Below are 27884 nucleotides of genomic sequence, written 5' to 3'. Positions count from 1 at the left end.
TTGTTCAAAAGCTTTTTTTAATTTAACTAACCAAAAATCTTCTTTAAAGAGCCTTTTTCCAACCCTTATACTCTTGAATTACTGCAAAAATTATGCAAAAGTAACAAATACTCTACAGAAATGTCCACTTGAGTTAAAATTTTTAACTTGAGAGAAGTTGGAAGTTAAGTCCCTCTCAAAGAGGCTGTTAGGATGATTAATAACCTGAAAGAAAAAGGACAGAGTTGTTACCGGGAACGGAATACAATGTTAACTCTCAAGTTTCACATTCAGGCTAGAAAGCTTAAGTTCAAGGCCACTACATCAACTTTTATAGAAACATTATGTTTTCCAACTCCTGGTTCATCCCGCGGAAGAGCTGTCCATGTGTAATAATGATTATAAACTCAAATTAGTCACACACACACAGCAGAGCAAATTGGAAATGAAAAGCTTCTTCAATCACCCAAGCTAACATAAATGATTTATGTCCTTCCTCTGACATGAAAGAGAATGAGATGAAACCACTCAGCAGCGAGGTTGGAGAGCTCACTGCACATTAACGTCCCAGAAGGCTCAACGTGGCAGTAAGGGAGTCGTCTATTCTAAAAGGTCACCAAGTCTGTCTGCATGGAGGCGAATCTTGTCAAAGTCCATTACTGCAAAGCAGCAGCTGTTCCACAGACTGACACTTTCCAAAAGGAAAACAGTTTCTCATATTCCCTGAGGCAACTCCTCAACTCCATCAGGCTCGCTCTTGCTTCCATTGTCTCTGCTTTTTCATCTAAAATGTCTGCTTTCAAATCTTTCTCCACATCTCACAGAGTTTTAATTAAGCTGGCTAGAAATTACATTCTCTCATCAGGTCTAGTGGCGCCCAGGTTCTCTGCAGCAGCCTGCAAGCCCCTACACAGACTGATCCCTTTGTGTCTCCACTTGCCGTGTCCTTGTCGTCCAAGCTCCATCTCACCACGGAACCTCTGCCCAGCATGCTCCACACTGCCTCTCCTCATGGCTGACTCCTTGTCCTACTGATCAATCTCTCCTCTCAGGGAGACCTCTCCCATCTGTCTTTAGTAGATCTCCCAGCCTTGTTTCCCACAACTTGAGTCCCTTTTCTTCCCTGCACTGTCACGATTATTATTTTCCTTTGCCCCTCACCTTTTCACATACACACTGGAATATAAGCTCCCTCAGGCAGAGAACATTATCTTGTTCATATTGTGTCCCTCGTGCCTGGCATGCAGTAAAGAATTAAGACATGCTTATTCATCAACTCCATCTAGCTCCATCTGTTCCTTCCTGCCTCCCTTTACTTCTGTTGGATTCAGATCAGCTGAATGATGGTTCCAATTGATCACGACTATTCAAGTCCATGTGTGTGCCACTATCTGCCAGGAATGGTGACACACTATCATGGCCAGTGGCATTTACTAGGTGCGAGGCATTTTTATTTGTGCTGTGCATGTTATCTCATTATGTTGCAACATGCGAATGAGTCACTCTTTTTGTTACTTATTTTACAGATAAGGAAACTGAGACAGGGAAAGATGAATGGAATCTATCGAAGACAGGCAGTGTTGAGCTGGGGTCCTACACTCTAAGTAAAAGCACATTTCTACATTCAGGAGAGAAAATAAAGCAGAGAACAGCAGACCACTGCTTAAGAGATCTAGAGATGGCAGTTAAGATGATCTTTTAAAAAAGCTTAGGGTTTAGATGAATGTTAGGATTTGATACAAAAGTCCCTTATCAGAAAGAAATCAAACCTATAGAGAAAAATACTTAAACTCTGTGTGCCAGAAATAGCCTTTGTTCTGCTACAACAAGCTGCTTCCTCCCTTCAGTCCGAACAGTGAAGGTCCCTGCTTATTAGAAAAGGTGTAAGCATTCAATCAAAGGGCTAGTGCCGTGGCATTGCGAGTTAAGGCACTGCTTACCATGCCAGTACCCCACATGGATATCAGTTTATATTCTCACTACTGCACTTCCGGTCCAGGTCTCTGTTAATGGCCTCGGAGAAGCAACCAAAATGGCCCAAGTGTTTGGGGCCCTGACAATCACAAAGGAATTCCGAAGAAGCTCTGGGTCTGTTTGGTTGTCTGGGGAGTGAGCCAGCAGATGGAAGCTCTCTCTCTCTGTCTCCCTTTCTCACTATAGCTTTCACTTTCAAACAGACCTTTTCTTTGAAAAAAAGAAAGTATGTAATCAAGTTGTAAAAAATATATTAATTCCCACAGATCTATTGTCTAAGCCATTATTAGCACTTCATTCATTATCTATTTCTAGCGGCTGCTCTCTCAGCAATTGAAGAGAGCAATCTCTCATATGAGAAATTCTAAAAGTTGACCCTTGAAAATATCAGTGGGTGAGATGAGAACACTCCCCAGCAGAGACTGGACTGGCGAGTGATGGCTCAGGCAGTGTCTACGGCGCAGTGAGAAAATCCTGCCTCTCCAGGAGTGCAGAGGCTCTCCCAGAGACCATGACTGAGATACTTACGATGGAGCAAAGCACTAGGAGAAACACGAGAGGTTACAGCCCTCAGATTCTGTAAAACAAAGTTATTGAAAAGTTATCCTGATAGCTATTTGAGTTGCAATAACATTTTCCAGAAGTGTTATATATAACTCTTTAAGGTTAAAAATAGTTTATTTCTTTGTTAATGAGTACTTATTAATTAATGAGAGCTGTAACACAGGTTTTTAAATATAACTATGGAGAACCTCAGCTGAAATTTTATTAATGACTTTACTGTGAAGTCCCCTTGGTGAATTCTTTAATTCAGTATCTGCTTATTATGGTCTCAGCCCATAGTTTTCCTTACTCGAACTTCTTGCACTGAAGAAACTTAAAAATTAATTTCCTTTCCCAATGATATTCCCTTTTGAGTATTTATCTAAACACACACACACACAGACACACACACACAACTCAAGCCTTATATTTGCAAAGGGCCAACTAAAGGGAGCAGGCAGATGCTTCTTTATGTCACTAAAGGCATATGATTTGTTTGTCTGATTCACTCATTCAGTCTAGAGAGTGACATTTTCTAGATCTAGGTACTGGAAAATGAGACACATATAAAATCATGAGTGATTACTTGTCTCTTCCTCTTTTTTTCCTCTCGATGATATGCGTGATAAACCAGGTGCTGATAACCAAAGGGAAGGAAAGGCCAACAGCAGGTTGGAAAGCATCTAACGACGGGAAGGCCAGTTTCAGTCAGGGATTCTGAGCTCCTTCGCATCGGGTGGATACGCCTAATGGCTCATGGTGTGCTTTCCTGCTAGAGCCTGGCCATTGCTCAGCTTCTCTCTGGACAGTGTGCTCTAGGCAACCACTGTCTTGCAGCTTGTGCGTTTGCATGACCCTTTTGCTAGTATTTAAAATGTATCCTGCAATTCAAGGTATTTTGGGGACTCTACAATCTAATTTTCGGCTCTCAGAAGATTTATTATTTAGCAAAATACTTAATACCTTGAAACATCCCAACAGTTTAGAAGCTCTGCTGCAATTTTTAGCAAAGACTATGCATGTCAGCAACTTCTGCTTGTGCCAGGCGTTCAGCGCTCCTGACTCCTCCTATCCGACAGCTCAGCACTGTGTCCCTCACCCTCCTGTGAGTCCCTCCTGCCACTCGCGGGAACCGCAGGGCTATAAATGCACTACAGAGGAAGACCACCCTGAGGAATCACCTTCTCTCTGCACACACCACAATCACTCTCACTCATTCCATGGCTTTGTGTTCCCTCCTTCCATAGCGATCTCCAGTCCACCAGTGTCCAGCTCCAGACACAACCCTACCTTGCTAGTACAAGTTCAATCTCTAAACTTCTTCCTCCCCACCAAAATGTTTGCCTTTCCTTTCACACTTCCTCTTTATATTAATAGCATCACTATCTTCACGTCAGCCAGGCTGGAAACTTGAAGCCCTCTCCAGTGGATTGACTATCTGAAATGTCACTCAAGCCTGTCACCTTCCAGTCTCCAGTACTCTACACTTCGGGGGGCTTTCCTTTGGGCTCATTTTCATGGTGTCTTTTTAACTGAGCTTCCTGCCTGTGTATCTCCTCTCTAATCCATCTATTCCACTTCTCAGTTTCTCCTACTAACTCAATCAAAGCCCATTTCCATACATGCACAAAACAGGAAGATATTCCTTGTTTATGAATTAGAAGAATTAATATTAATAAAATGTCCCCATTACCTAAAGCAGACTACAGATTTAATGCAATATTCATCAAAATACCAATGACATTCTTTCAGAATTTAACCCTCCGAAAAAAAGAAGAAAAAGTCCCTAAATTCATATGAAATCACAAAAGCCCCAGAACAGCCAAAAATATTCAAACAGAAAGAAATCAAACTCAAGTCATCGTTATGCCTGATTTCAAAGGATACTATAATGCTATGATAAATGCAAAACCATGGTAATGGCAAAAAAATTCAACACATATTAACAGAACAGAATAAAAAGCCCAAAACTAATTCATAACTACATAGCCAATTGGTTTTTAGTAAAGGTGCTAAGAACATTCACTGGAGAAAGGATAGTATTTTTAATAAATGGTACTGGCAAAACTGGACATTTACAGAAGAGTGAATTTAGATTCCTAAACTCTACTATATATAAAAATCAGTTCAACATTGAAGTAAGGTCTAGGGCCTGGTTTGGTAGCCTGGTGGCTGAAGCCCTCGCCTTGAACTCCTAAAGATCCCAAATGGGTGCCAGTTCTAATCCCAGCAGCCCTGCTTCCCATCCATCTCCCTGCTTGTGGCCTAGGAAAGCAGTCAAAGACGGCCAAATCTTTGGGACCCTGCATCCACGTGGGAAACCTGAAAGAGAATGTGGGCTCCTGGCTTCAGATTGGCGCAGCACTGGCCATTGCGGTCACTTGGGGAGTGAATCGTTGGATGGAAGATATTTCTCTGTCTCTTCTTCTCTCTGTATATATCTGACTTTGTAATCAAAATAAATAAATCTTTAAAAAAAAACCCCACTGAACTAAGACCTAAATGTAAGACCTGAAATTATAAAACCAACAAAAAAGTTAGGAGGAATACTTCAGAACACAAATGTATGTAACGATTTTTTCAGATAAGATCTCCAAAGCACAGGAAAAAAAGCAAAACTAGACAAATTAGGGAGCAGTGCTGTGTCACAGCAAGTAAAGCTGCTGCCTGCAATGCTGGCATCCCATACAGTTGCCAGTTTGAGCACTGGCTGCTCCACTTCTGATCCAGTTCTCTGATTATGTACACAGAAAGGCTGCTACAATGGCTCAGCTCATTAATCCTCTATCTGTAAGCACCAGCATCCCGTATGAGTCCCTGAACATGTCCTGGCTGCCCCACTTCCAATTCAGCACCTCCACTAATGGCCTAGGAAAGCAGTGGAGGATGGACCAAAGCCCTGGTACCTTGCACCCACATGGGGCCCGGCAAAGGCTCCCGCATCCTGAATCCTGGTTTTGGGTTCGTGCAGCTCTGGGTGTAGTGGCCATTTGGGGAATGAGCCAGCAGATAGAAGGTTTAGCCCTGGCTATGGTGAGCAATTAATGAGTTAATCAGCAGACAGGAGATTTCTGTATGTCTGTCTTTCAAATTAAAAAATAAATATTTTTTAAATTAATAAGAAGGAGAAGCAAGAAGGAGGAGGAGGACATGAGGCTATCACTAGGATGAAACAAATCACAGAAATTTTTCATAAATACATTAACTGCTTCACATGCAGTACCTTCGACATTTTCTAAAACGGTTATTTTTTCTGGAAAACAAATGTTTCACTTTGTGTAATTTCTGGTACTGGCATAGTTTAAAGTGACCAACCAATATTTATTCTGCTTGAATTTAAAATTAACAGAAATGCAAATAAGAAAAGTAACTGAGGTGTGGGAGAAATGAATACCATCACAACATATTAAAGCAACTCATATACCCTTCACACTTAACTATGGGATCGGGAGTAATTAGACCAACAGCAGTGAATAGATGTACACAAACTTTTTCAGTGTGAATTTAAATTTAATCTATGAAAAATGCCACATCATATATATGGTATGTAAATGAACTTTGAAAATTGAATTTTTCATATTGAACTTTCATATTGAATTTTTATTGTTACATACTGACCTTGTCCCTTTGTACAGTTTTTTTGACCAAAAGCGTACTTCGTCTGATACGAGTATACTTACTTTTGTTCTGTTTTGGTTTCCTTTTACATAGATTATCTTTTCTTACACCTTCACTTGCAGTTTTTCTGCCTTTAATAAGAAGTGAGTCCCTTGCAGCAGGCATATAGTTGGGTCTTTACTTTTTATCCATTTAGCTGCTATATGTCATTGGATTGAAAAATTCAATCCATATACATTTAAGGTGGCTAACTGCCACATTATGGTCAACATACGGAGATAAAGTGGTTGATTTCCCAAGAATAATCATTATAAATATGCTCTCAACAATGGCAGCCTAATATATACAGCAAATATCAATAATTTGAAGGAAGAGACAGATAACACACAAAAGTAGGGAACTTTAATAGCTTACTTTCAACAATTGATGGACTATCCATATAGAAAATCAATGAAAAAAATTTTATGTGAACTACACTTTACACCAAATGGGCCTACCGAAATTTTACCCAAAAGCAGTAGAATAAACACTACTCCCAAGTGCATGTGAAACATTATCTCACATGTTAGAAAATGAAACAAGTTATACAAATTTAACAAGTGCAAGTCATTGCAACTATTCTCTTTTCTGATAAAATGGCATGACATTAAAAACAACAGCAGGAAATCTGAAAATTAAACGACATGATCCTAAACAGCCAACAGGTTAAAAGAGAAATCAAAAAGAAAGAAAAAAATTCTAAGACAGCATACCAAGATTCATGTGATACAGCAAAATTAGTTTTAACAGGCACTCTGACATGATGCCAACATCACACATGGAAAAGTAAAAATAAACCTCCAGCACCATGCGAGCCCAGGATGCTGCTTCGGAGGCCACATCTGAAAGGAACGGAATTGGCCTAGAGAAGAGACTCCTGTGCTTTCGTGTTAATCACAGCACTGTTCACAACAGACAAGACACGAATCAGTCTAGGAGTCTATCAATGGATGAATGGATAAGTAAAATGTGATATATATGTATTTATATATATGTTACAAGGCCATAAAAAATGATACCCCTCACTCTTAAAATTCTCCCAGTTTGGGTGATGTATGGTGATACTAGAGTTACTTTTAAGGTCAGTAAGGGTTGTCTTGTCCTGGGAGATCATTCTAGCTTTTGGTGCTCTCTTTTCTGGAAGCTGCCTGAATTCACCATTCCTTCCTTGGCTATTAACCTGCGGTGACAATTTCCAAAACCACGTGATTATGGAGTATGACTCTAGATAGTATGACTAACACAGGTGAATGTAGAAAGCGGCAGTGAAGTACACCTTGCTTTTTAACTTGTCGAAACACACACACCAAATTTGTAATCTAAGTGACTGTTGCTAACCACCCGATATGCCAAAGATGGTGACAGAAGATCCATAAGAAGATGGATTGGGCAGTTGATAACTCTGATTACTCTCTCAAAAAGCTACTCAATAGGAGGGGGAAAATGAACACCAAAAAAATCATACATAATAGTTACAAAACTTACCATAAAGGAAACTTCCTCCTCCTCTCTCTGGAAGGTTTGTCTTTTTAATTTTCTACTCCTCGAATCCTTTGGAAAAAGAAAATACATTTACCTTTTCAGATTCTTTCAAGAAATGGCAATGTTTTATCAAGATAGTTGATTTGCAAGTAGTGCGTTAGCTCCTTTTTTCAGTTTATTAAAAAAATTATACTTTTTGAAACCTTAAAGCCTATCTCATTTGTATAAATAAAGAATACATATACTATTCTTTTACTCTAGAAAATATCAATGAAAATTTACCTAAACTTTGTAAAATGTCAGACATAAAAAGTGTCATGAATAAATGACTATTCTGATATATTTGTTAGTGTTATTTTTAAATGTAGTGCTATTGTGACTTGGAGTAACATTAAGAGGAATTGAGGAAAATGGTCAAGTCTTTGATGATAACTAACAGTAGTCATCTCCAGTGACAGAAACCTTGACTCGTATTAGCAAAACATCTTCTGACTCATTTTTCAAGAAAAAAGTGTGGATGAAGGGTTATCCCCTTCCTGGGTGAGCAGCATTGTGGTTAAACAACACCCAATGTGTATTACCTTTTTTAGGCTTTAGATTTTCCTATTCCCCAAGTCAAAAATCTGCCTATTCTGTGTTTTGCATGAACATTTGTAAGACTTCTATCCGCCAAGAGGTTACATATAATCCCCAGTTTCTAAGTCTGAAGGATACTCGTAAATTTCCGTCCTTACTCAGACCCTGCTCTCCTGAGTTCTGTGTCATCACTGTCTCACTTTCCCATTCGTCTCTCGATTTCTTTTGCACAATTCACTTTCCCTAACTCAGTCCTTTAATGGAGGTGTCCCCTCTTGGGCACGCTCATGGATGGAAAACAATCTTGCCTTGTGAATTTTGTTACATTTTATTTCCTATGATGAATCTGACATGATGAGTTATTCTCAACCTGTGAATATATAACTGCTTCTACCTAAAATAAATACTCAACCTTGTGTTCTTTTCAAAGACTTTCTCCTAGAACACCATGCAGTGGAATTTAAAACAGGAGAACAACCGAAATGCAGCATCACTCTCGGTAGTCTTCCGGTCTGATTTCAAACTTGGGAAGCAGCCGCCATCACCCCGCACTTCAGCTCCCTCTGAAATAGCTTGCTGAAACACCTCGTGATCCCATTACCAGTAAAGCAGTTTCTACAAAACAAGAACTACAGAGTTGGCAAGGAGTCTGCACGTGTATGTGCTTCACATCTCCTGCTCGCCCCTCGGGGCTTCTGCTGCTCCTTTTTCAGATATTAGTGCCTCAAGGATTGACTTTCAGGCCTCGCCACATCCTCTTGGCCTGTCCCCACAGGCCTAAGCACTAGATAATCTGTCCCTATATCCTCAAAGTTATGTTTAACAATAATTATAAAGAATCTTGTAGTACCCTTTCCCCAGCCATATTATTCCAATCTATCATTTTAGTGCTCCAATTATTCATTAAGCAAGGGGCCATGGTTTGACTCTCATTTGGGTTCCAGGATTCAATCCTGGGAAGAACAGTGGGGAAGGAAAAAACTCCCAGGAATTATGGATGATGAGCTAAAGGAAATCAACATATGAGCATTGCTAAGTGGGACCCTTGTAAAATAAAGAAAGTTTCAAAAATCAAAGTAACAAGACTGGAACTAGAGGTCACCCAAGTAACTATGAAATCAATTCAGAAAAAGCCTGCAAGGGTTTCTTAAAGCAATGGCCACTTTTTGTTGAGTTCAGTTTATGGAATGGGAACGGAGAGAACAGGGTAAGCTGTTAGATCCCTAACTGAGTTGGAAATTTTTAACTCTTCTCTACCAGAAGTGTGTTTTACCATTCCTAGGAGAGCTATTGAGGTTACAAATGTGCATCTTAGAGACAAAGATGAAGTCCATTGTTGTGTTTCCCACCTGATCTTCAGTTACGATGCTTGCAATAAGTAAGGGAAAGATTTCCAGCTGTTAATCGCTGAAAAGGCATGAGACAACTTATCAAGTAAATGAAAACACTTGCCAGCATCCCAGTTGTGAACATGAATTGGTTCATTTCTTCCATAAAAATAGGCTTGACGTCTGTTCAAAATGATGATGAATATAGAATTAGATGTATTTTCGAAATAGTTAAGATTATACTTGGAATTATTTTTATTTCACTAAACAGAACATATTAGTGCATTATTTTACTATTCTTGACTTTTTTCCTTTTATCTACTCACTAGAATTAAAGCTTTTGATTAAGAAAAATACAATTGAGTCACTTGTGATGTATCATATAAAGCTACTGTCTGCAGCGCCACACGGATGCCAGTCGGTCCTGGTTACTTCACTCCCAATCCAGCTCCTTGCAAATGGCTCGGGGAAAGCAACAAATGACCCAGCGCTGACATGGGGACCTACGGAAGCTCCCGCAGCTTTGGCCTGACCCGGCCCTGACTACTGCAGCCATATGGAGACAGTAGATGGGAGGTCTCTTTCTCTCTGTAACTCTGACTTTTACATAAATAAATAAAATCTATTAAAAAAAGAAGAAGAAACAACTACAGTAATTGCATATCATTTCAACTATTAATAAGTTAGCAATAAAATTAATTGCTGGTTGACTTGACTGTGTCTCTTTAGTAGAACGGTAAGCTCCATGAAGGCAAGGATCTGATCTTTCTTTTTACCTTAATACCCCTAGAGTGTAACAAACAATAAGCACCTGCCAAAAGAGTAGCTGAGAGGGGAGGAGTCGGTGAGGACACAGCCCACTAAACATTTCTGTTCTCTAACATTTACCACTTTAAAATGTGTTATACTTTTATAGTCATATCCACAGGATAACTAGATATTGGGCCAAAAGCAACAGCCAGCAATAAGATGCTTCACTGGCCATATGATATCTTTAAAAAGAAATCCTGATGTTTCTATAATCCAACATGGATTGTTAGATTGTGAATATGGTAAGTCCCTAACAGGACAAATCCCTCTGCCAGAATATGGCACTCACTGAATTAACAAGGTCAAGAAGATCTCAACAAGACATATTTCAAAAAGAGATGGTGGTCAAAAAGCTCAGTTAAAACATAACTGGTTTGGACCTGGCGTGGTAGCCTAGCGGCTAAAATCCTCGTCTTGAATGTGCCGGGATCCCATATGGGTGCCGGTTCTAGTCCCGCTGGCTCCACTTCCCATCCAGTTCCCTTTTTGTGCAGTCAAGGATGGCCCAAAGTCGGTACTTGGGGAGTGAATCATCAGACGGAAGATCTTCCTCTCTCTCTCTCCTTGTCTCTATGTATCTGACTTTCCAATAAAAATAAAACAAATCTTCAAAAACACATAACTGATTAGAATTATGTTTGTATGCAGCATTCAAAGATTCTTTTTAAAATTACAGATAAAACAGGGCCCAGTGCAATAGCTTATCAGCCAAAGTCCTTTTCCTTGCATGCACCAAGATCCCATATGGGTGACGGTTCTAATCCTGGTGGCCCCGCTTCCCATCCAGCTGCCGGTCTGTGGCCTGGGAAAGCAGTCGAGGACGGCCCAAAGCCTTGGGACCCTGCACCCACGTGGGAGACCTGGAAGAAGTTTCAAATTCCTAGCTCCTGACTTCAGATCAGCTCAGCTCTGGCCACTGCAGCCACTTGGTGAGTAAACCAGCTAACTGAAAATCTGTCTCTCCTTCTCTCTGTAAATCTCATTTTCCAACAAAAACAAATGAATCTCTAAAAAAATAAAAAGATGAGTGAACAGTGATGAGAGTAAATATGCTTGTGTATTTATTAGCAAAAACAACGGGGATAATGTAAATCTTTAGTGCAAAGTCTAGATAGCAAAATTATGATATAAACATAAAATGAGTTGCCATACTGCATGGTTTTTGGTTACGGAGGCTAACGAAAGAATCCAAGTGATCTTGACACTTGAGAATTCTCTTCCAAGAAACACAGGAATGTGGACGTAAACCTTCCACTTCCATCCTGGTTCTCAGGTGAGCAGTCGTCACAGTCATGACATGCTTTAGTCTCTTCAGCAGTTGAACAATTTTATTTTATTTTTTTTAAAGATTAATTTTATTTTTATTGGAAAGTCAGATATACAGAGGGGAGGGGAGGAGGAGAGAAAGATTTTCCGTCCGATGATTCACTCCCCAAGTGAGCGCAACGGCTGGTGCTGCGCCAATCCGAAGTCAGGATTCAGGGACTTCTTCCATGTCTCCCACACGGGTGCAGGGTCCCAAAGCTTTGGGCCGTCCTCGACTGCTTTCCCAGGCCACAAGCAGGGAGCTGGATGGGAAGTGGAGCAGCCGGGATTGGAACCGGCGCCCATATCGAATCCCGGTGTGTTCAAAGCGAGGACTTAAGCCGCTAGCCACGCCACCAGGCCCCCGTTGAACAATTTTAGACCCATACTACAGAATTAGCATTTTAGAACGTAATTATAGTCATGGCACTGAATACAAATGTTACTCACTTGGTAAGGTCAAATTACTGAGAAAGATACAGAGTTTATGAAACAGAGCGAAGAGAGAGCAGATGGAAGGAAATAAAGGGATTTGAATTTTCTTTTTTTAAAATAACAGAAAAAAAGCACATTGGGAGAAAAATATTCGGCTTTCATGATGGGCAGTCAGTAAATCATACCTAATGCTAATCAAGAGAAGAGCTGAGGTTAATTTAAAAGTTCATGGAACCATGGAATTAAAGTTTGTGGCAAAAAAGTTTTGAAATCCACATATAGCTTTTCCATAATATATATTTTCCATAAACTTGTTATAGATTCTTCATGTATGTAGCTTTTAAAATTTTTGTGCCAAAATAAACTTATCTTTTGATTCTTAAAATTGTAATTATAATATTATCTGTATTATATCAACACTAGTATATATTCATATCAATATATTACACCACAATTTTATTATCAATGGAAATTGATTATATACACCTTTGTAATAACGCTGTTATCTCAACTTTCAAAAAACTTTTAAAAACTTCTTTCTCAAGCATTTTCTTGGTATGTTTATACAGCCATCTGGTTTAATTACAATGGAGGCAGCCAAAAGAATGACGAACAAAATCAGACCGACAAGATTACTTCTGGGAGGCAAGTAGCAGAGGTTGGGGGGAGGGTAGGGAGAGGAATGTTAAACCTTTTCATTTTTTATAATTGTCTGTGCTTTTTTGACTTTTTCTCCTTAACATATAAATATCTTTTATTACATAAAGAGGTAAGCATTTCTACTAACTAGCTTAGCACTCTTGCTACTGATGTTATTGCCAAGTACATGCTGATGAAGAATAAGATGAACTTACTGTTGCATATAAAGGTGATAGGCACAGCAGTACCACAGGAGCACCACAACTAACACCGCAATAAGGGCAAGCATCAGGATTCCAAACACGTCAACTGAAACAGGAAAGGAAATACGCAGACCGTTACTGCTGTCCTATAGTTTTACTGTTTCTAGTATCATGCAGTTTGATTTTTAAATGCACACTCACAAATCATTACTAGAAATGACACAATAGCATTCATCATTTATTCCAACAGGATTTTCATTAAATAACTACCACCAGCATCTGGGTTCACTCTCACTATCACTGGTAATCCGGGTTACTGGAAGCAAGCATTATTGAGTCCTTTGTCTCCAAGGGGCACTCTATTGGATCACTGGCTTATTTTTTCCCCAAGCCCTAAAATGCATACTTTTCACAAAAATAAAACCTCAGATCCCTTAAGTTGCCATTTCTTTGAGGACACATATAGATATCAAGAAATGGTTTGATGTTTGTATTTCAGAAGTTCTTTATCAAGGAGAGAACCCAGAGCTTGCTGGGAAGGCAGGTTTCTAAGACATTCTCCCTCAGAATGCCATGGAATATTATCAAGTGAAACCAAAAGGGGAAAACACGAGTTAAGGGCACAGTTTCTTCCCTGCTTTCTAAGCTGCAAAAACAGACAACTTAAGTAACTGACACTAAACGAAACAAACAGGAATTTGAAGGCAAATTGCATCTTTTCACTTCAAGGAAGAGATAAATCAACTAGTGGTTCTAGATTGGGTTTCTCATTCAGGTCAAGTTCAGCTGGAAAGCCTTTTGCTTCCACTTCTTGGGAAATCTCCTTAAAATATGAGTACATTTACCCACCTTGGTAAGTAAAACAGGGCATGCCAAAAGTCTATTACAAATACAGTTAACTCAGGGATAATTTAATGTTTTTCCTGTCCTCGGTACGTGTCATTCGGAATGCCAATTCTCAGGCTGGCACATATTAGCTGAGGAGATAGAGCTGTTTAGTAGAGCTCCTGATCTCAATATATCCCCAGACCAGGACTAGTGCACAGGAACCTCCAGGGACTTCTAAAGCAGTGTAAGAACATACACGTCTAACCTGAGTTATGGACAGTCTAACCAAGAGAATGTTACAGATGAAATTAAAGGTATTTTAACCAGTAGAATGGCAAAGCATGCGCTACTCAAAACTGTGGATTTGATGTGAACCAGTACTGTCTGCAAACAAGCAATTTGCCTGGATCAGGGAGAAACACCGATGAATAATCCTGAACTTGCTACAGTTTTGTAAAGCAAATGTAATACGTTTCAATCCTTTAAACAGCTCAAACAATTATCATTTTCTAGTCCTAGTCAACTGAAATAAAGCACAACAAAATTCAAATTAGAAAACTCACTTTTACAGTTTGTCCAATAGGCAGCACTGATTCGGCAATGAAAATGTGGAAAACAATATTTTTTGCAGATCCTGTCTTCATTGCACCAAACACACTATATTTGAAAAGAAAAAAATAAAAGCAGCGTTCAAGCATAACAATAAAACCTCAGTACATTTTCAGTGCTTCCATAACTATTATTAAGCAAAAGCGGTTATCAACATCACCATTTTTTATTGTTATCTGAAGTCGATAACATTGGTGGCCAGCCCAGCCCTTCACCAGGCTCATGTGCCCAACCCTGACACACAGTGGTTGCTGGCCACCCCACTCATTCCCCTCTTCTTGAATGACTGTTGTTAGTGGGTCAGGGCCATCTTCCTGTTCTGCTACTACCCATTAGGTCAGTGACTGGTACAGATTTCCAAAACAATGCACCTTTGACTCAAGGGCTACCCCTGCTTCAGGCCATGGATAGCTTGAGCCAAGACCTAACCTTTTTTGGGGGGCGGGGGCTCTTGTATCTTCCCTGGATCCCTCATTCCTTTTTGAGATAATGCTGAAGAACAGCCACTCAAACATCACATGCATCTGAACCCCTTTCTCAGTCTCTGCATTTAGCAAACAAAACTCAAAACATTTCAGCTCCCTACAGTACCAGTAGTCCATATGGGCGCTGTTGCTAAATTCTGTTAATTTCTGTTACTTTCAGGCAAGGACAGTGAAGCACTATATGGGCAAGGACAGTTCAATGGTTTATATGATATGATCACATATCTATGAAATAGGGAGCTTGTGTTCCAACCAAAGCAGCCTGGTTCTGTGTTGGTAATAAATCCCATAAAGTAGATCTCAGATACCCGCCAATCACTTCTTGAGATGCATCCTGAAAAAAAGCAGAGATAGTGACCACGCCTTTGACCTTGCCTAAGAACAGCTTTTTGTTTTCACCTTAGCCAAGGTCAAAGGCCACCAGAAGCTGGATGGTTTATGTGCTGTGTGACTGCTGCTTGAGAACTGGAAATGCAAAGGTAAGACTGAGATCCAAGGACTATAACCCACAGACTTCTGTCCCTAGTTATTCATTCTCAGAATTTCTGTGACTCAGGTTCACAGCAGCTGGAAGAATTTTAAGGAAGATAAATTGCCAGAATCCAATAGAGACAGGTTGCTCTTTGCTCAGTTGCTAAGCTGGCTCTCGGGCCCCAGCGACCACGTCCAAGCAGATGATCTCCTAAAGCCATGCAGTCCCTAGAAGGTGTTCTCTCCTATGCCTCTTTCTTGCTACAAGCTGAGAGAGCCATGGAAAAGGGAGGTGCTTCCTTTGGCCAAGCCTGAGACAGCCAGATCGGTAACCAACAGCTCATTGCTTAGTCAGGGAAACTCAACATATTATAGACACAGAATACATTACAGAACCATAGGCTACCCTATTCTTTTTAAAATGGAAATGTTAAATGCTGATACACCGCTTTCTCTCTTCTGTTGAATAGTGGATCTTTGGGGATTGCTTTAATTGAGTACACGGCTGACCTGAAGGAGTGTGAGGAGCTACATTCAAACACACACAAAATAATGCTCATTTGTGTGAGACTTTAGACTTGGAGCCCAGGCCAAGAGCTGACACTGACATTACATAAGTACAAATTCAGTTGAAGGCTACTTGCATTATTTTGGCAGAAGCTTTTTTAAAATGTTGGGATGAGGAAACAGAATACACATGCCAATGGTAAAGTGAAGTACACCGACAGAGGTAATTTTTAAAATGTCTACCTGTGTGTCTCACATCATCATCTTTCTGGTGATCATGCTTTCTTCTTTTGTGGATCCATTCCACCAACTCTGTGTGGTTCTGCAGATGTCAGTCAGCTTTCCCACAGCCCTCTCCTGCTACTGGAGTGCTCATTTGATCCAGGCATTAGCAGCTGGGTAGCCTACCCTCCTGGCCCAGTAACTAGTACTGAATTGGACATAAGAGCCCAATAGGGCCGATCTGAATCTGTTTTGGAGTGGTGCGCTCAATCTCTTGGCAGTCAGCCCTTTCCACAGTGTGTGGAGAATGCTCACTTACTTGAGGAGAAAATGAGGTCAGTACACAGAGAAAGGCATAGTTAGGAGATGAACGAGAGAAATGAGAACATGACATCCTTGGAGAGTCTGCTGTGCATAGAGCCAAGACCACCCGACTTCCCAAAGTCTTCAAAGACCAGAACTCACATTGCCCAAAAGAACAGTATAATATATTCAGCATCCCCAAGTTGGTAATACATGATCTAAGACAAATTATGTGGAATTTTTTTTTCTTATAGCAAAGAAAGATGACATATAAAAATATAAAGTCTTACTAACTTCAGCCTCAGGAGTGTGACAACTGAGAAGCCAACTACAGGCTTCAAGGGGATGGTCACCTTTGCTCTGTGGGAAAGCCTGAGTACACATTTTTAGGATAGAACTCAGTCTTAATAAGAAAATGCCATGAACATGGGAAAAGGCAGAGTACAGGTACATGATAATATTTCATGACTTGCTAGCATTCTATAGGATGGTTTAATCTTGTGTTGGCATAAATGTAGAAAATGAATGCTACTGTGCAAGGGGCTTTTGGAAAGCAGCGAGCAATGAAAGAGCAGAGCAGCATTTATTTCAATGGCATTTATGGACACAGACTAGATGAAGCAGTTCATGCAGACGTTTAAAGCACTGCTTCTGCTTTCTGGAGGCTCAGAATTACAAGCAACAATATAGATCTTCAAATGGAAGATGATCATAACATGAAAATTAGTGGGAGAGATACAAAATGTAATAGCGGCAAAAAAAAAAGTATCAAATCTAGTGGGAATAACTCTGTAAGAGTTCCTTCAGGAAATGACAGATTTTGGTTATCTTAAGAAACGTGCAAAATCTATACAGAAAAAGGGAAGTCCCCAGACAGATGGTCTATGGCAGAGTGACAGGGGACACATTCACATGGCAAGAATGGAAGCATGTCGTGGTGGAGCTCTGTGGAATAGTTTGGAAGGTAAACTTCCCTTGATTACAATGGGCTTTGGAATTGCAGCCCAAGTAAGGAGTTTGTATTTTGTGTTTTGTCTTGACAACTGGGAGTCAAAAAATTGGTAACATGATAAAAGTGCTAGTTTAAAATAATGAACAAGGCATCAGGAAAAGACTAGGAAAGGAAGCAGGAGGGGGAAGTATATAAAGTTAATTGTTTCAATTGAAACAATGGACATCAGATGGGGGGAAGGGAAGAGAAAGGAACGAGAGATTTTTAGATTTGTGGGTCTGAGAGAATGGGACAAAATAAAGAAGTAAAGAAAAAGAACTTTTTCAGGAAAAGCAAAATAATAAGTCTAGCTTTTTTTTTTTTTTTAGCTTGATATGGATACTGGGATTGACACTGTAGTATAGCATGTAAAGTTACTACCTGCAGTGCCAGCATCCCATATGGACACTGATTCAAGTCCTGGCTGCTCCATTTCTGATCTAGCTTCCTACTAACACACTCTAACTGTAGATGAGATAATACCTGGCTGAGGTCACTGTATTAAAAATACTTTTGGGTGCCTTTTCCAAGCCCAGCTGTTTCATTTCCAACTTAGCTCCCTGCTAACATGCCTGGGAAAGCAGCCAAGGATGGCTTAAGTGCTTGATCCATATGAGAGACCAGGAATATTTAAAATTAGCAAAGAAAACAGAAATGATAATGGAAGAAGGAAGGCAGAGTATAAAGTCAAGATCACCAAGGAAGGAGTAAATTTTCAGAAGCACTGAGTGGTTAATTGCAAAAGTCATTACATTTAATTATGGAGCGTCTTTTCTACCTCCAAATCAGTTTGCTAAGGATTAAACAGCACTCTGAGACAAGACAGCAACATAACTGTTGAATAAACCTGCAAATAAAAATAAGGTTTTTGGTTTTTTTCCACCCCACATTATGTGAACTCAAAATGAAAGAAGTCAAGTAAAAAAAGAGAGAGAGAATGCTAAGTTTGAATTTGTGACTGTGCAGGTATTTCTGAATATGATACAAAATGGGATATCCTTGCAATGAAAATAGACTTCTGAAAAAAGAGAATATAAGTGAAAAGACAGTACACGGGTTCAGAAGAAAAGTGAGGGAACTAGAACTTGATGGTTAGTCTTAAACTTCTCAAAGAAAACTTGATCCTTAAAATCATGCCAATATGCAGCTCAGGTGTTGGCAAAGATTGCTATAAAAACGGCCCATAATAAGCATTCCCCATATTTTTTTAAAAAAAAAGAGAAACATGAAAGCATAATGAGATAGAAATAGAGGGAGGATGTATCTAATAAATATATCAAAATCTTGGCTTTGCAATAAAAAAAACCCTACAACACAAAACTTCAAAAAGCTCATGAAAATAGAGAAACTCTCAAAACTCACTAATATAAAAGTAAATAATACAGCTAAAAAATTTTGGACAGTATACCTAAACATTTTTCAAAGGGCTACTTACAAATGGATGCTACATACATGAAGAAATGCTCCCCTCATCACTACCAGGGAAATGCAACACCAAAATCACAAGGGTGTAGTGACTACTATCAAAAGACAAAACAGTGAGTTCTGATGAGGACGTGGACAAAGGGGAACCTGGGTAGACTGCAGTCACTGTGGAAAATATTATGGAAGTTCCTCAAGAAGCCAAAAACAGAGCTACCATGTGATCCAACCATCCCACCCGTGGGTAGACACCAAGAGAAATGACATCAGTCTACTCAAGAACATATTGTCTGCAACCTTACCCACAAGAGCTAAGAAATGAAAAAACTCAAACGTCCATGAACCGATGGGTGGATAAAGACAATGGAACACTTATCAGCCATAAAAAGCAAAGGATGAAAGCTTGTCATTTGCAAGAGTGTGGATGGACTAGAAGCACAGAAAGACAAGTGTCACAGGGTCTCTCTCATGATAAGAGATGGTGATCTTACAGAAGTTAAAAATACAAAGGTGATTAAAAGAAAGCAGTGAGGGCAAAAGGGATGAGGCAAGGTTGATTAACAGCTATTCCATTAGACTTAGAGTCTGGGGTTCTAATGCATAGTAAGATAACTATAGCTAATATTAATATACTGTATATTTCCTTGTCTAAAACAAAACAAAACAAACAAGCAGTAGTAGGCACTGGCCAGCAGTTAGGACACCAGCTGAGATGCTTGTGTTTGAGTCCTGCCTCAGGCTCCTCATTCTAGCTTCCTGTTAATATGTACCTTAGCAGGCAGCAGTGAAAACTCAGATGATTGGTTTCTGACACCAACATGGGAGATCTGGATGGAGTTTCTGACTCCTCGCTTTGCCCTGGCCCAACCCAAGCCCTGTGGGCACATGAGGGGTAAACCAGCAGATGGGAAGTTTTTCTATCATGTGTGTTTGTCTATCTCTACAAAATAATTTTTAAACATCCACAAAGATCATAATGGCACTTTCTAAATATGCAACGTCTTAAGTATCCATTAATTTTTTTTAAAAGTCAGACTATTAAAATGGTCAATTTTTTTTTTCAATTTTCAAGGTAAAGAATTCCCCTGGTAGTAATATCACCAAGTACTAGACAATAGCCCTGATTTGCCTCCTAAGGAAAGGGCTCAACATGAAGTATTCCTGCCACCCAACTTTACACTGAATCTGATCACATGTCTATATGTAATTACCTGTTTACAGTAACAGAACATGATAAATGTCATTACAGACATGTGGATATGACCAGCAAAATTCAGACTATAGGAAATGCAGTGACACACACTTCAGTCTCTGTAATAAATAAGTAGCATTAACAACAAAAAAGAAGGAATATAAAGATGAGTAGATATTTAAGATGTGTATCAACCGACTGCAACATACGGATATGATTTCACGCACAAAACATGAAAAAAATAACACAAATTGGTTATTTTTAGGGTGCTTAATGACATTGAGTAGTTATTGCTCATTTTAAGGTATAATCATGAATTTGTGGTATTAGAGACACATTAACTATGTAAAATATATTTTCAAACAAAATGAAAGGGTTTATAAGGATCATATAAAGCTCTCTGCCCTCAGTCCTTATGGTACTCCCTTTTGCTCCAAAATCTCAAGGGAAGAATAAGGAAGTCAGATATGAAATCACCAGAGAGGGGAGCCCAACTAGACGGTGGCTGAGCAACAGTGAGTCGCTCTTCCCAGCCAGGAGGGATGAGAAGTGACAAAGAAACACTTTGCATCTCAGGAAGCGTATATTTTTCTTACAAACATTCCTTCTAAGACTTCAGCGTAATTTTTCAAGCAAAGAGTTTTTCTCTTTTAGGCATAATTTTCTAGAAGGAAGTACATATCTGCACAAAATTATTTCCATAATTAATTTCCAGATCCTCAAAATTGGTTTGAAATGCTAAAAATAGATCTTAACCATGTCACTCGTTCTTATTATTTAAGATGGTGTTAGCAAAGTTTAGCATCTTTTGGATGACACTGTACATTGTGCGATTTTATAACATCTCTGAAACAATTTCCTCACAAGAAAGTTAACTTACTTTCTTATCCTGTGTGCACGACTGACAATTTTTCTGTTGAGAACATGCTACAAGAAAAAAAATTTACAAAAATGTAAAACCAAAGCTCAATTTTACATAAAAGTGAGCTTAATTGCTCGATTTTATATAAAAATCCATTTTATTTAGTCATTCCTGCCACAGTCATATTCATCCATCCCCCAGCATTTTGCTTTATTGTTTTCATATATCTATTTTCCTCAAAGACAGTGTTTACATTCCAACTCCTAATTTTCTCCTGTTACTTAGAAATACATGAAATGGCATCACTCAACTTAGATAACACAAGTTCTAAATAAAAATACAGGAAAAAAAATTGGCAACATCTCCATATGTTTAAAACAACATTATTTGTTATTCAGCCTGGTATGCCAAGAAATTCCTAGTTAACTAATTAGTCCTTTAAATATAAAATAAGAAAAGCAATTCCTTTGCCTGTTTTACCAGAAAATCTTGAAAACTTCCTCGAAATGTTTCCAATTTCAATTTCATTATTCTGTTTTGTAAAATAAATGGAAATAGTATCATTTGTATATAAATGTTCTAGATTGAAAACTGAGTTTGTGGGGAAAAACATTTGGATGGATTAACATCTTCTTGAATAAATTAATGGAGTTAATGGTCTGGTTGTTTCATGATATAGTAACAATAAAATCACTTTATTAATTTGGGGAGAGAGCACACAAGCTCTGTGGGAAAGGTCAGACCTTTCTGTTTCATTTCAAGTTGTTTGACTGGATGTGGATCTGATTTGGCTATGAAAAGAAACTTACAATTCAGTTTTCAAATTCAATCCTATTGAGTGTTACTTCAAATGTCCTTGAAGTTCCATGGGAAACTTGAGTGGAAGAAAAGAAAAGGGGAATGCTTCGCTTGCGTCCTGGGTCGCTGGCTGCAGGTTCATCTCAAGAGGCCGGAGCAGAGAAACAAACAGCCTGGGTCTGGTCCTCCTTCTCCAGAATTCTCCAACCCGCCTCCCATAGCTTATTTCCTGTGAACTAACATTTCTGATTTGGAAAAATTCCAGATTTGTAGAACCATTGCAAGCATTATACAAGGCATTCCTGTTTCCGTGTCACTCAGTTTCTTGTTGTGAAGATCTAACAATGGTCTATGGTACTCTTGTCAAAACTAAGAAACCAGCCTTGGTGTATTACTTTTTCTTATTGTGATTTTATAATTTTAATACTAATCCTGTATTCCAAAATCCCATTATATTGCATTTAATTGTCATGTCTCATCTGATCTGAAGCAGTTTTTTGGTCTCTTTGCTTTGCATGACCTTGACAATCATGAGAAATACTGGTCAGTTATTTTGTAGGCTATCCCTCAATTTGGATTTGTCAGATGTATTCCCCATAACTGTTATAGTTAGATGTGTTTTTTGAGGGAAAAAAAAAACCCACCGTGGAAATGAAGTTCTCTTTGCAACACATCGTTTCTGTGAATGGCCAGATTTGGTTTCATACCAGTAGGTTGGATTGAGCATCTGTATAATTAGCCAGAGATCGCCACAGTAATCATTGTTGCTCTAATTGGAAAATCAATGCTACATGGTCAATATGCTTTCTTATGAGCTAGTTCCACAGTATCGTCAAGTACCACATTTCTCACCCTAATTGTCTAATGTTTTCATATTTGCTTTTTTGTCTTGATTACATTTTTGTGACTTTTGCAATGCTGTTCTGTGTCTTCTTGAATTATTGATTCCACTTCCTCTACCCATGCTCAAAAAACTGCTCTGCCATTCGTCCATCCTTCATCTTGTTATGTTTGCTTCTCCCACGAAAGATCGCAATTTCAAAGGTCTACACGTGCCCAACATCAATAATATGCTATGCCACACAACAAAGCAAAAATATTGTTTAGATTGGATTATAATGGGTTAATAATAAGTCTTTTTCAAGCACAGCTAAGGGGAACTCTCTTTTCAAGTACAGTTAAGAGGGAAAATCTTAGATTTTATCTGTTCTTAGCTGTACCTTTATATTCTATTTATTTAATCTCTTGATTTTTATATAGGCATGTGAAGTGAATTCATGTTCTTTTGAATCCGTCCACTTTTAACTTTCTATCAGCTTTAAAATTTTCTATTTCAAACCTACAATGGATGAATAAATGTTCACAAAGCATCATTTTGGCATACTGCATTATATGTTAATATGAAATATCATTCTATTTAATAGTTTATAACTTAGTCATATTTTATACAATATTAATGTTTTTGCCTTTCTTTTTCAACTTGAAAGGAGAATCTTTTTGCACTTGTACATTTGTTGTTTCTTTATTTCCTCCACTAGTGAAATTATTTCTAGTCTAAAGGTGTTACTTTAAAATTTTAAAGATAGTATATGTACATCTTTCTATCAAAGTTTAATCATTTCTACATTCTCTACTTTCATAATAATCCTAATATGTCTTACTCTCTCCACTTTCTCCCAATGTTACATCTCAGGAAGTAGTCATATGAAATTATAATTGCAATTGTTCAGTTGTTAATGACTATTACACTGTTGTTATTTTAAGTTGCTATTAACATAGTCATTTAGCATTACCTCTAAGCTTTATTAGTTTCTCTGCTTACCAATCTTTTTTGAAGCACATATTTACTTTTTAGTTTCATCTTTCATTTTGTTGGATAATATTTTTTTAGTATCTTTTTCAGACATAGTCTGTGTTAAACTCTTCAAGATGTTTTTGTCTTTGCTTTTGTAGCACAGCTTTTTTAGCCTATATGTTCTAGTTTTAAACCTTTAAAGATTTTCTTTAAAATTTTCCGTCATTTTCTTTCTTATACCTTCTCTCTCCTTTTGAAACTTTTCTTTTTTCAAACTTAATATTGGCAGTGGCTGGCACAAAGATTCAACTGACTAATCCTCCACCTTGCCGCAGGATCATTCCATATGGCACCAGTGTGTGTCCTGGCTGTTCTACTTCTAATCCAGCTCCCTGCTGTGACCCAGGAAAGCAGAGGAGGATGGCCCAAAGCCTTGGGATCCTACACCCATGTGGGAGACCCAAAGCAGCTTCAGGTTCATGGCTTCAGATTGGTTCAGCCCTGGCTATTGTAGCCATTTGGGAAATTAACCAGCACATGGAAGATCTTCGTCTATGTCTCTCCTTCTCTCTGTAAATCTGTCTTTCCAATAATAAATAACAACAAAAAATTTAATACCTTGTGTGACAAATATTCCTGGTGTGTTCACTGTTAGCAGAAATAAACAAATCAAACAGAAAAGTTGGAAAGTTCACTCATATTGAAGTTATTGGGCCTTCTACGTATTTCTCTAGAGCAATCTGCCTTTTCACCTCAGTGTAATAGCTTACCCTCTTGACTTTGAGATTTATCTCATTGAGTCTATAGCTCATTTACTTCTCAATGCAGCTGTCAGAAAATGTTCACCTATCTTTGAGTTTTCTTCTCAGTATTTTTCCATATGCTCTTATTTCATGATTCGCTTGTAGTATCTGCGTAGTTGCTGTATTGTTTATTTTCATGCTATGTATGCGTGGACAGCTCTCTTCAGACTTCCCACTTGCTCTGACACAGCGGTGATGGGCTCATGATCACTTTGCCAGTCACCACTGCCCCGGAGATTTTTCTTCTGCTCAAGGAAGATACAGCTCTGTGACATTCATTTGGTTCTTTTCAGCATCTGACAAGGAAGAAGAACTCAGGTGGGCCACATTTTGCTAGAATAACTGGCTCTACTGTCTCTTTTTGAGATTTTTGTCACTTTTGAATGCCAAGTTCTGCCCTAGGCGATTAGAGGTGCTTCCCATTTCCATGAAGCTAGTCTCCTGGAACTCCAGATCTGCCCTCCAATTTAGTGTACAGCTCAGGAACCTGCATTGCATCAAGTCCTCTATTTGGGATCTTATTTCACTCACTTCTCCTCGGGGGGGCATTTCCCCTGCTCAATCAGACTAGGACACCCACTCAATTGTTCCTCTCCAGAGTGGGAATATTAGAGAATAATGCTTTGACTTTGGTGGCTCAGTAGCTACTTTTAGGGGCAGTGGTTGCATTTGGAGCTGCGTAGCACTCTGCTATTTCATTTGGATCCAGCATTATCCATTTCTTTCTTTGGTTGCTATCTGCTTTTTGGACTATGCCGCTTTGTTGTCTGGTTCCTTCTGGTAAAAAAAAAAATCTCTGGGTTTCAGTATTTTTTTATTCGTTTATTAGATATTTGAAAAGACTTAACTGAAACTCCTATTTAAGTTGGAAACATATCCCTTGAGTATTTATTACTAAGCTCTCAAATGTCAGTGAATATCAGAGCTCAACGCCCTGCGTATGAAAGAAACTCACTTAGGAGGAGGCTTTACTTGACGTGCCGCCTTTGCAAAGTGCTGTGTATCGCTGCCCCTCAGCACAAGCAAGGATTCGGGGAAGGATCTCAGGGAAGGGTCAGAAATCATATTCTTGTTAGGTGTGAGAGTTGAATGCAAGTGCAAAAGGGTACCGACCATCAGTGACAAGTGACCAGCAAGCTTCCCAGGCAAAAATAAGCTGCTTCTGCAGAAACAGGCATCATGGTCCGTGAGCCCCAGGAGGAACAGTCCTTCAATACTAGCTCACATTACTGATGATTCTTGAGCTTTGCTTTTGCTAATTGTGTTTTTCTTTGGTATTTTAATAAAGCCATGGAAAAAATTCCATTCTAGCTCCATTTTGCTAAGGAACAAGAAGAAGGGTTTATTTTTGTGCTTGCGTGCCACCTCAGGGAACAAAGTGGCCAGGATGGCACTGCAACATTATCTTGAAGTATGTACTGGGGTGACCAAGCACTTAAGAGTAGGAGAAACCTGAGTTGGGCATCTGGCAGAGCAGTTAGGATATCACTTGGGACAATCACACCCATGTTAAAGTGCCTGGGTTCGAGTCCCACCTTCTCTCTCATTTCCAGCTTCCTACTATTGCATATGATGAGAGGCAGCAGGTAGAGGTGCGGGAACTTTGGGTCTCTGCAATCCATGTGGGAGATTCCGAATCCATTCCAGTTACGGACTTCAGTCTGGCTGAACCCTGGCTGTTGTAGGCATTTGGGGAGTGAACCAACACATGAGACACCCCTTTGTCTATCTTCCTTTCAAACAAATTAAAAACTTGAAAGAATAATCTATGGGGGTGGGAGAATGAAACCAGAGGAAACAACCTAGATGTTTTGACTCAATCCCCTATCACCACTCCTCAAAGGAGATTCTTATTTCAGGGAAAAGTTGAGAGCTGCGGGTCTGGATTTAATCAAGAAGATTAGTTTGCTTATAAAAACTAGCATTCTTTATACTCTGGAAATCAGATAGCATTCACAACCATGTGCTTTACAGAGCATTGTCCACATAATTCAGTGTCTATCTGTATTCTGCCTCTTTGTTTTCATTTAGGATACCATAAGATGTATTTCAAAGATCATGAATTCAACTCAGCAAGATTTAACATTTCAACATTTCTTTTTTTAAAAGATATTTTTACTTATTTGAATGGCAGGGTTACAGAGAGAGGGAGAGCAGAGTTTTGGGAGAGATCATCTATCCCCAGGTTCACTTCCCAAATGGCTTCAGTGGCTACAACTGGGCCAGTTAGGAGCAAGGAGTTCCATCCAAGTCTCCCACGTAGGTGCAGCAGCCCAAGTACTTGGGTCATCTGCTGCTGCCTGCAGGCACATTAGCAGTGAGCTGGATTGCACAGTGGACTGGTCAGTGAGACTTGTTCCACAGCTCTTAAGGAATAATGGCAATACTAATGGTAGCTTAACCAACCATTATGCCACAACACTGGTCCCCATTTCTAAATTCCCTAGTTAGATATGATATCCAAGTGAAACCTCCATACTGAAACATTTAGTTACTAAGAAAAATTATAATGAATAATTTATTAACTAAGGCCTTAAAACACTAAGAAAGGGGAGCTACGACAATTAGACAGAATTCAATTAGGATTTTACGCAACAGCTTATACAAGGTAAGAACCTCATATGCTTTAAGTCATGCAAAAAGTAAGAAGAAAAATATCTTAAAATTGTCTTAATTCACTTTTCCTATTTCAAATGAAAGAATTTGAGAAGAAAATTCCAGCATGTAAATTCCACTCACCATCTTCGACTGAATATTGCTTTTCTTTCCAGTTCCTGTGGCTGTGAAAGTGGAGAAATCCCTTATCTGAGACGTTGCTAAGAAGTTGGATGAGAAAAAGGGAGAGAAAAATTGGCAGGAATATCTGGCCCCATGCCCGCAACCAGCACATTGCCCTTGAGGCCCAGTCACTCCGGCCAGGGAGGACGTGATGGGGACTGGCTATTAGGTAGAAATGGAGGACTCCACTCAGGGACCATAATCCATTGTAGACCCGAGTCCTAAGAAGGCCCCTTCTGAGCCCTGGACTCCAGCATAATCCATAGAACTTTAGAATTCCTGATGTTCTGGTCAGAATGCAGGATGTCTGTAAAGCTCTCCTGGCCTACACTGTGTTTCCTTGGCCGCAAACACCTTGTACTGTTAGTCCTTTGGACTTGATCACAGTGTTTGTACTTCCCTCCAAAGCCCATTTCGTTTCCCTGCTACTCCACTGCTTTTGGAGGAAAGCCTGGAATCTAATTTTTAACACTTGATGGCATGTAAGCAGTTACAGCTCTTTGTTCTACCTTTCTTTAGTTAAAAATGAGTCTCTGGATGAGGGGCGAGTTTGTGAGAGCCTCAGCTCTGTGAAGCCTTGACTTCGTACTTGCCTAGCCTATTTTCAAAATTATGAATTTATTGTAGTATATATTGGAAAATACCTTATGAGCTTACGAACTTATTTTAACATGCATTATAAAAACACAACTAGTAGTTAAGATAGTATTATGACAATATAAGCTTTTTTAAAAAAAAAAATCTGTATTACAAATCAACCACAGTTTAAAGAATATGACAAAAATTGGGAAGGCAGTTTGAAGATGAATGAAATTTGAGCACTCTTGCTCCAATGCATATTTGGGGAGGTGAAGACTTGCCCTTGCCCACAGTCTATCTTGCTGTGT

At 39.1% G+C, this 27884-nt stretch overlaps 1 protein-coding gene across 2 annotated transcripts; it reads right to left on the bottom strand.

Moving 5' to 3' along the window:
- PTTG1IP2 (PTTG1IP family member 2) lies at positions 1–27253 on the bottom strand. Of its 2 annotated transcripts, none has more exons than XM_040964990.1 (7): positions 26959–27253; positions 20842–20888; positions 14323–14416; positions 12944–13037; positions 9664–9722; positions 7638–7704; positions 1–214 (listed from the first exon to the last, which is right to left on the bottom strand). In XM_040964990.1, the coding sequence occupies exons 1-6, from the start codon at positions 27107–27109 to the stop codon at positions 7691–7693; spliced, it is 459 nt and encodes a 152-aa protein (XP_040820924.1). In that variant the 5' UTR covers positions 27110–27253; the 3' UTR covers positions 1–214; positions 7638–7690. The 2 variants fall into 2 exon arrangements, with proteins under 2 accessions (XP_040820924.1, XP_040820925.1); XM_040964991.1 differs by having other exon boundaries at positions 4–214; positions 9664–9730; positions 12943–13037.
- Positions 27254–27884: the final 631 nt, after the last annotated feature.

The sequence above is a fragment of the Ochotona curzoniae genome, unplaced genomic scaffold (assembly GCF_017591425.1).
Source record: "Ochotona curzoniae isolate NIBS_2020 unplaced genomic scaffold, NIBS_Ocur_1.0 scaffold_3835, whole genome shotgun sequence".
NCBI classification, from domain to species: domain Eukaryota; kingdom Metazoa; phylum Chordata; class Mammalia; order Lagomorpha; family Ochotonidae; genus Ochotona; species Ochotona curzoniae.
This window is presented reverse-complemented; position numbering and strand designations above follow the sequence as displayed.

Excerpts from the sequence above, each read along its gene's own strand:
- PTTG1IP2 (XM_040964991.1), bottom strand. The coding sequence starts at position 27,109 with ATGTGCTGGTTGCGGGCATGGGGCCAGATATTCCTGCCAATTTTTCTC. Across the intron at positions 14,417-20,841 it reads CGTGCACACAGGATAAGAAA|TGTGTTTGGTGCAATGAAGA; the intron begins GTAAGTTAACTT and ends TTTCAAATATAG. Across the intron at positions 13,038-14,322 it reads CTATTGGACAAACTGTAAAA|TTGACGTGTTTGGAATCCTG; the intron begins GTGAGTTTTCTA and ends TTCCTGTTTCAG.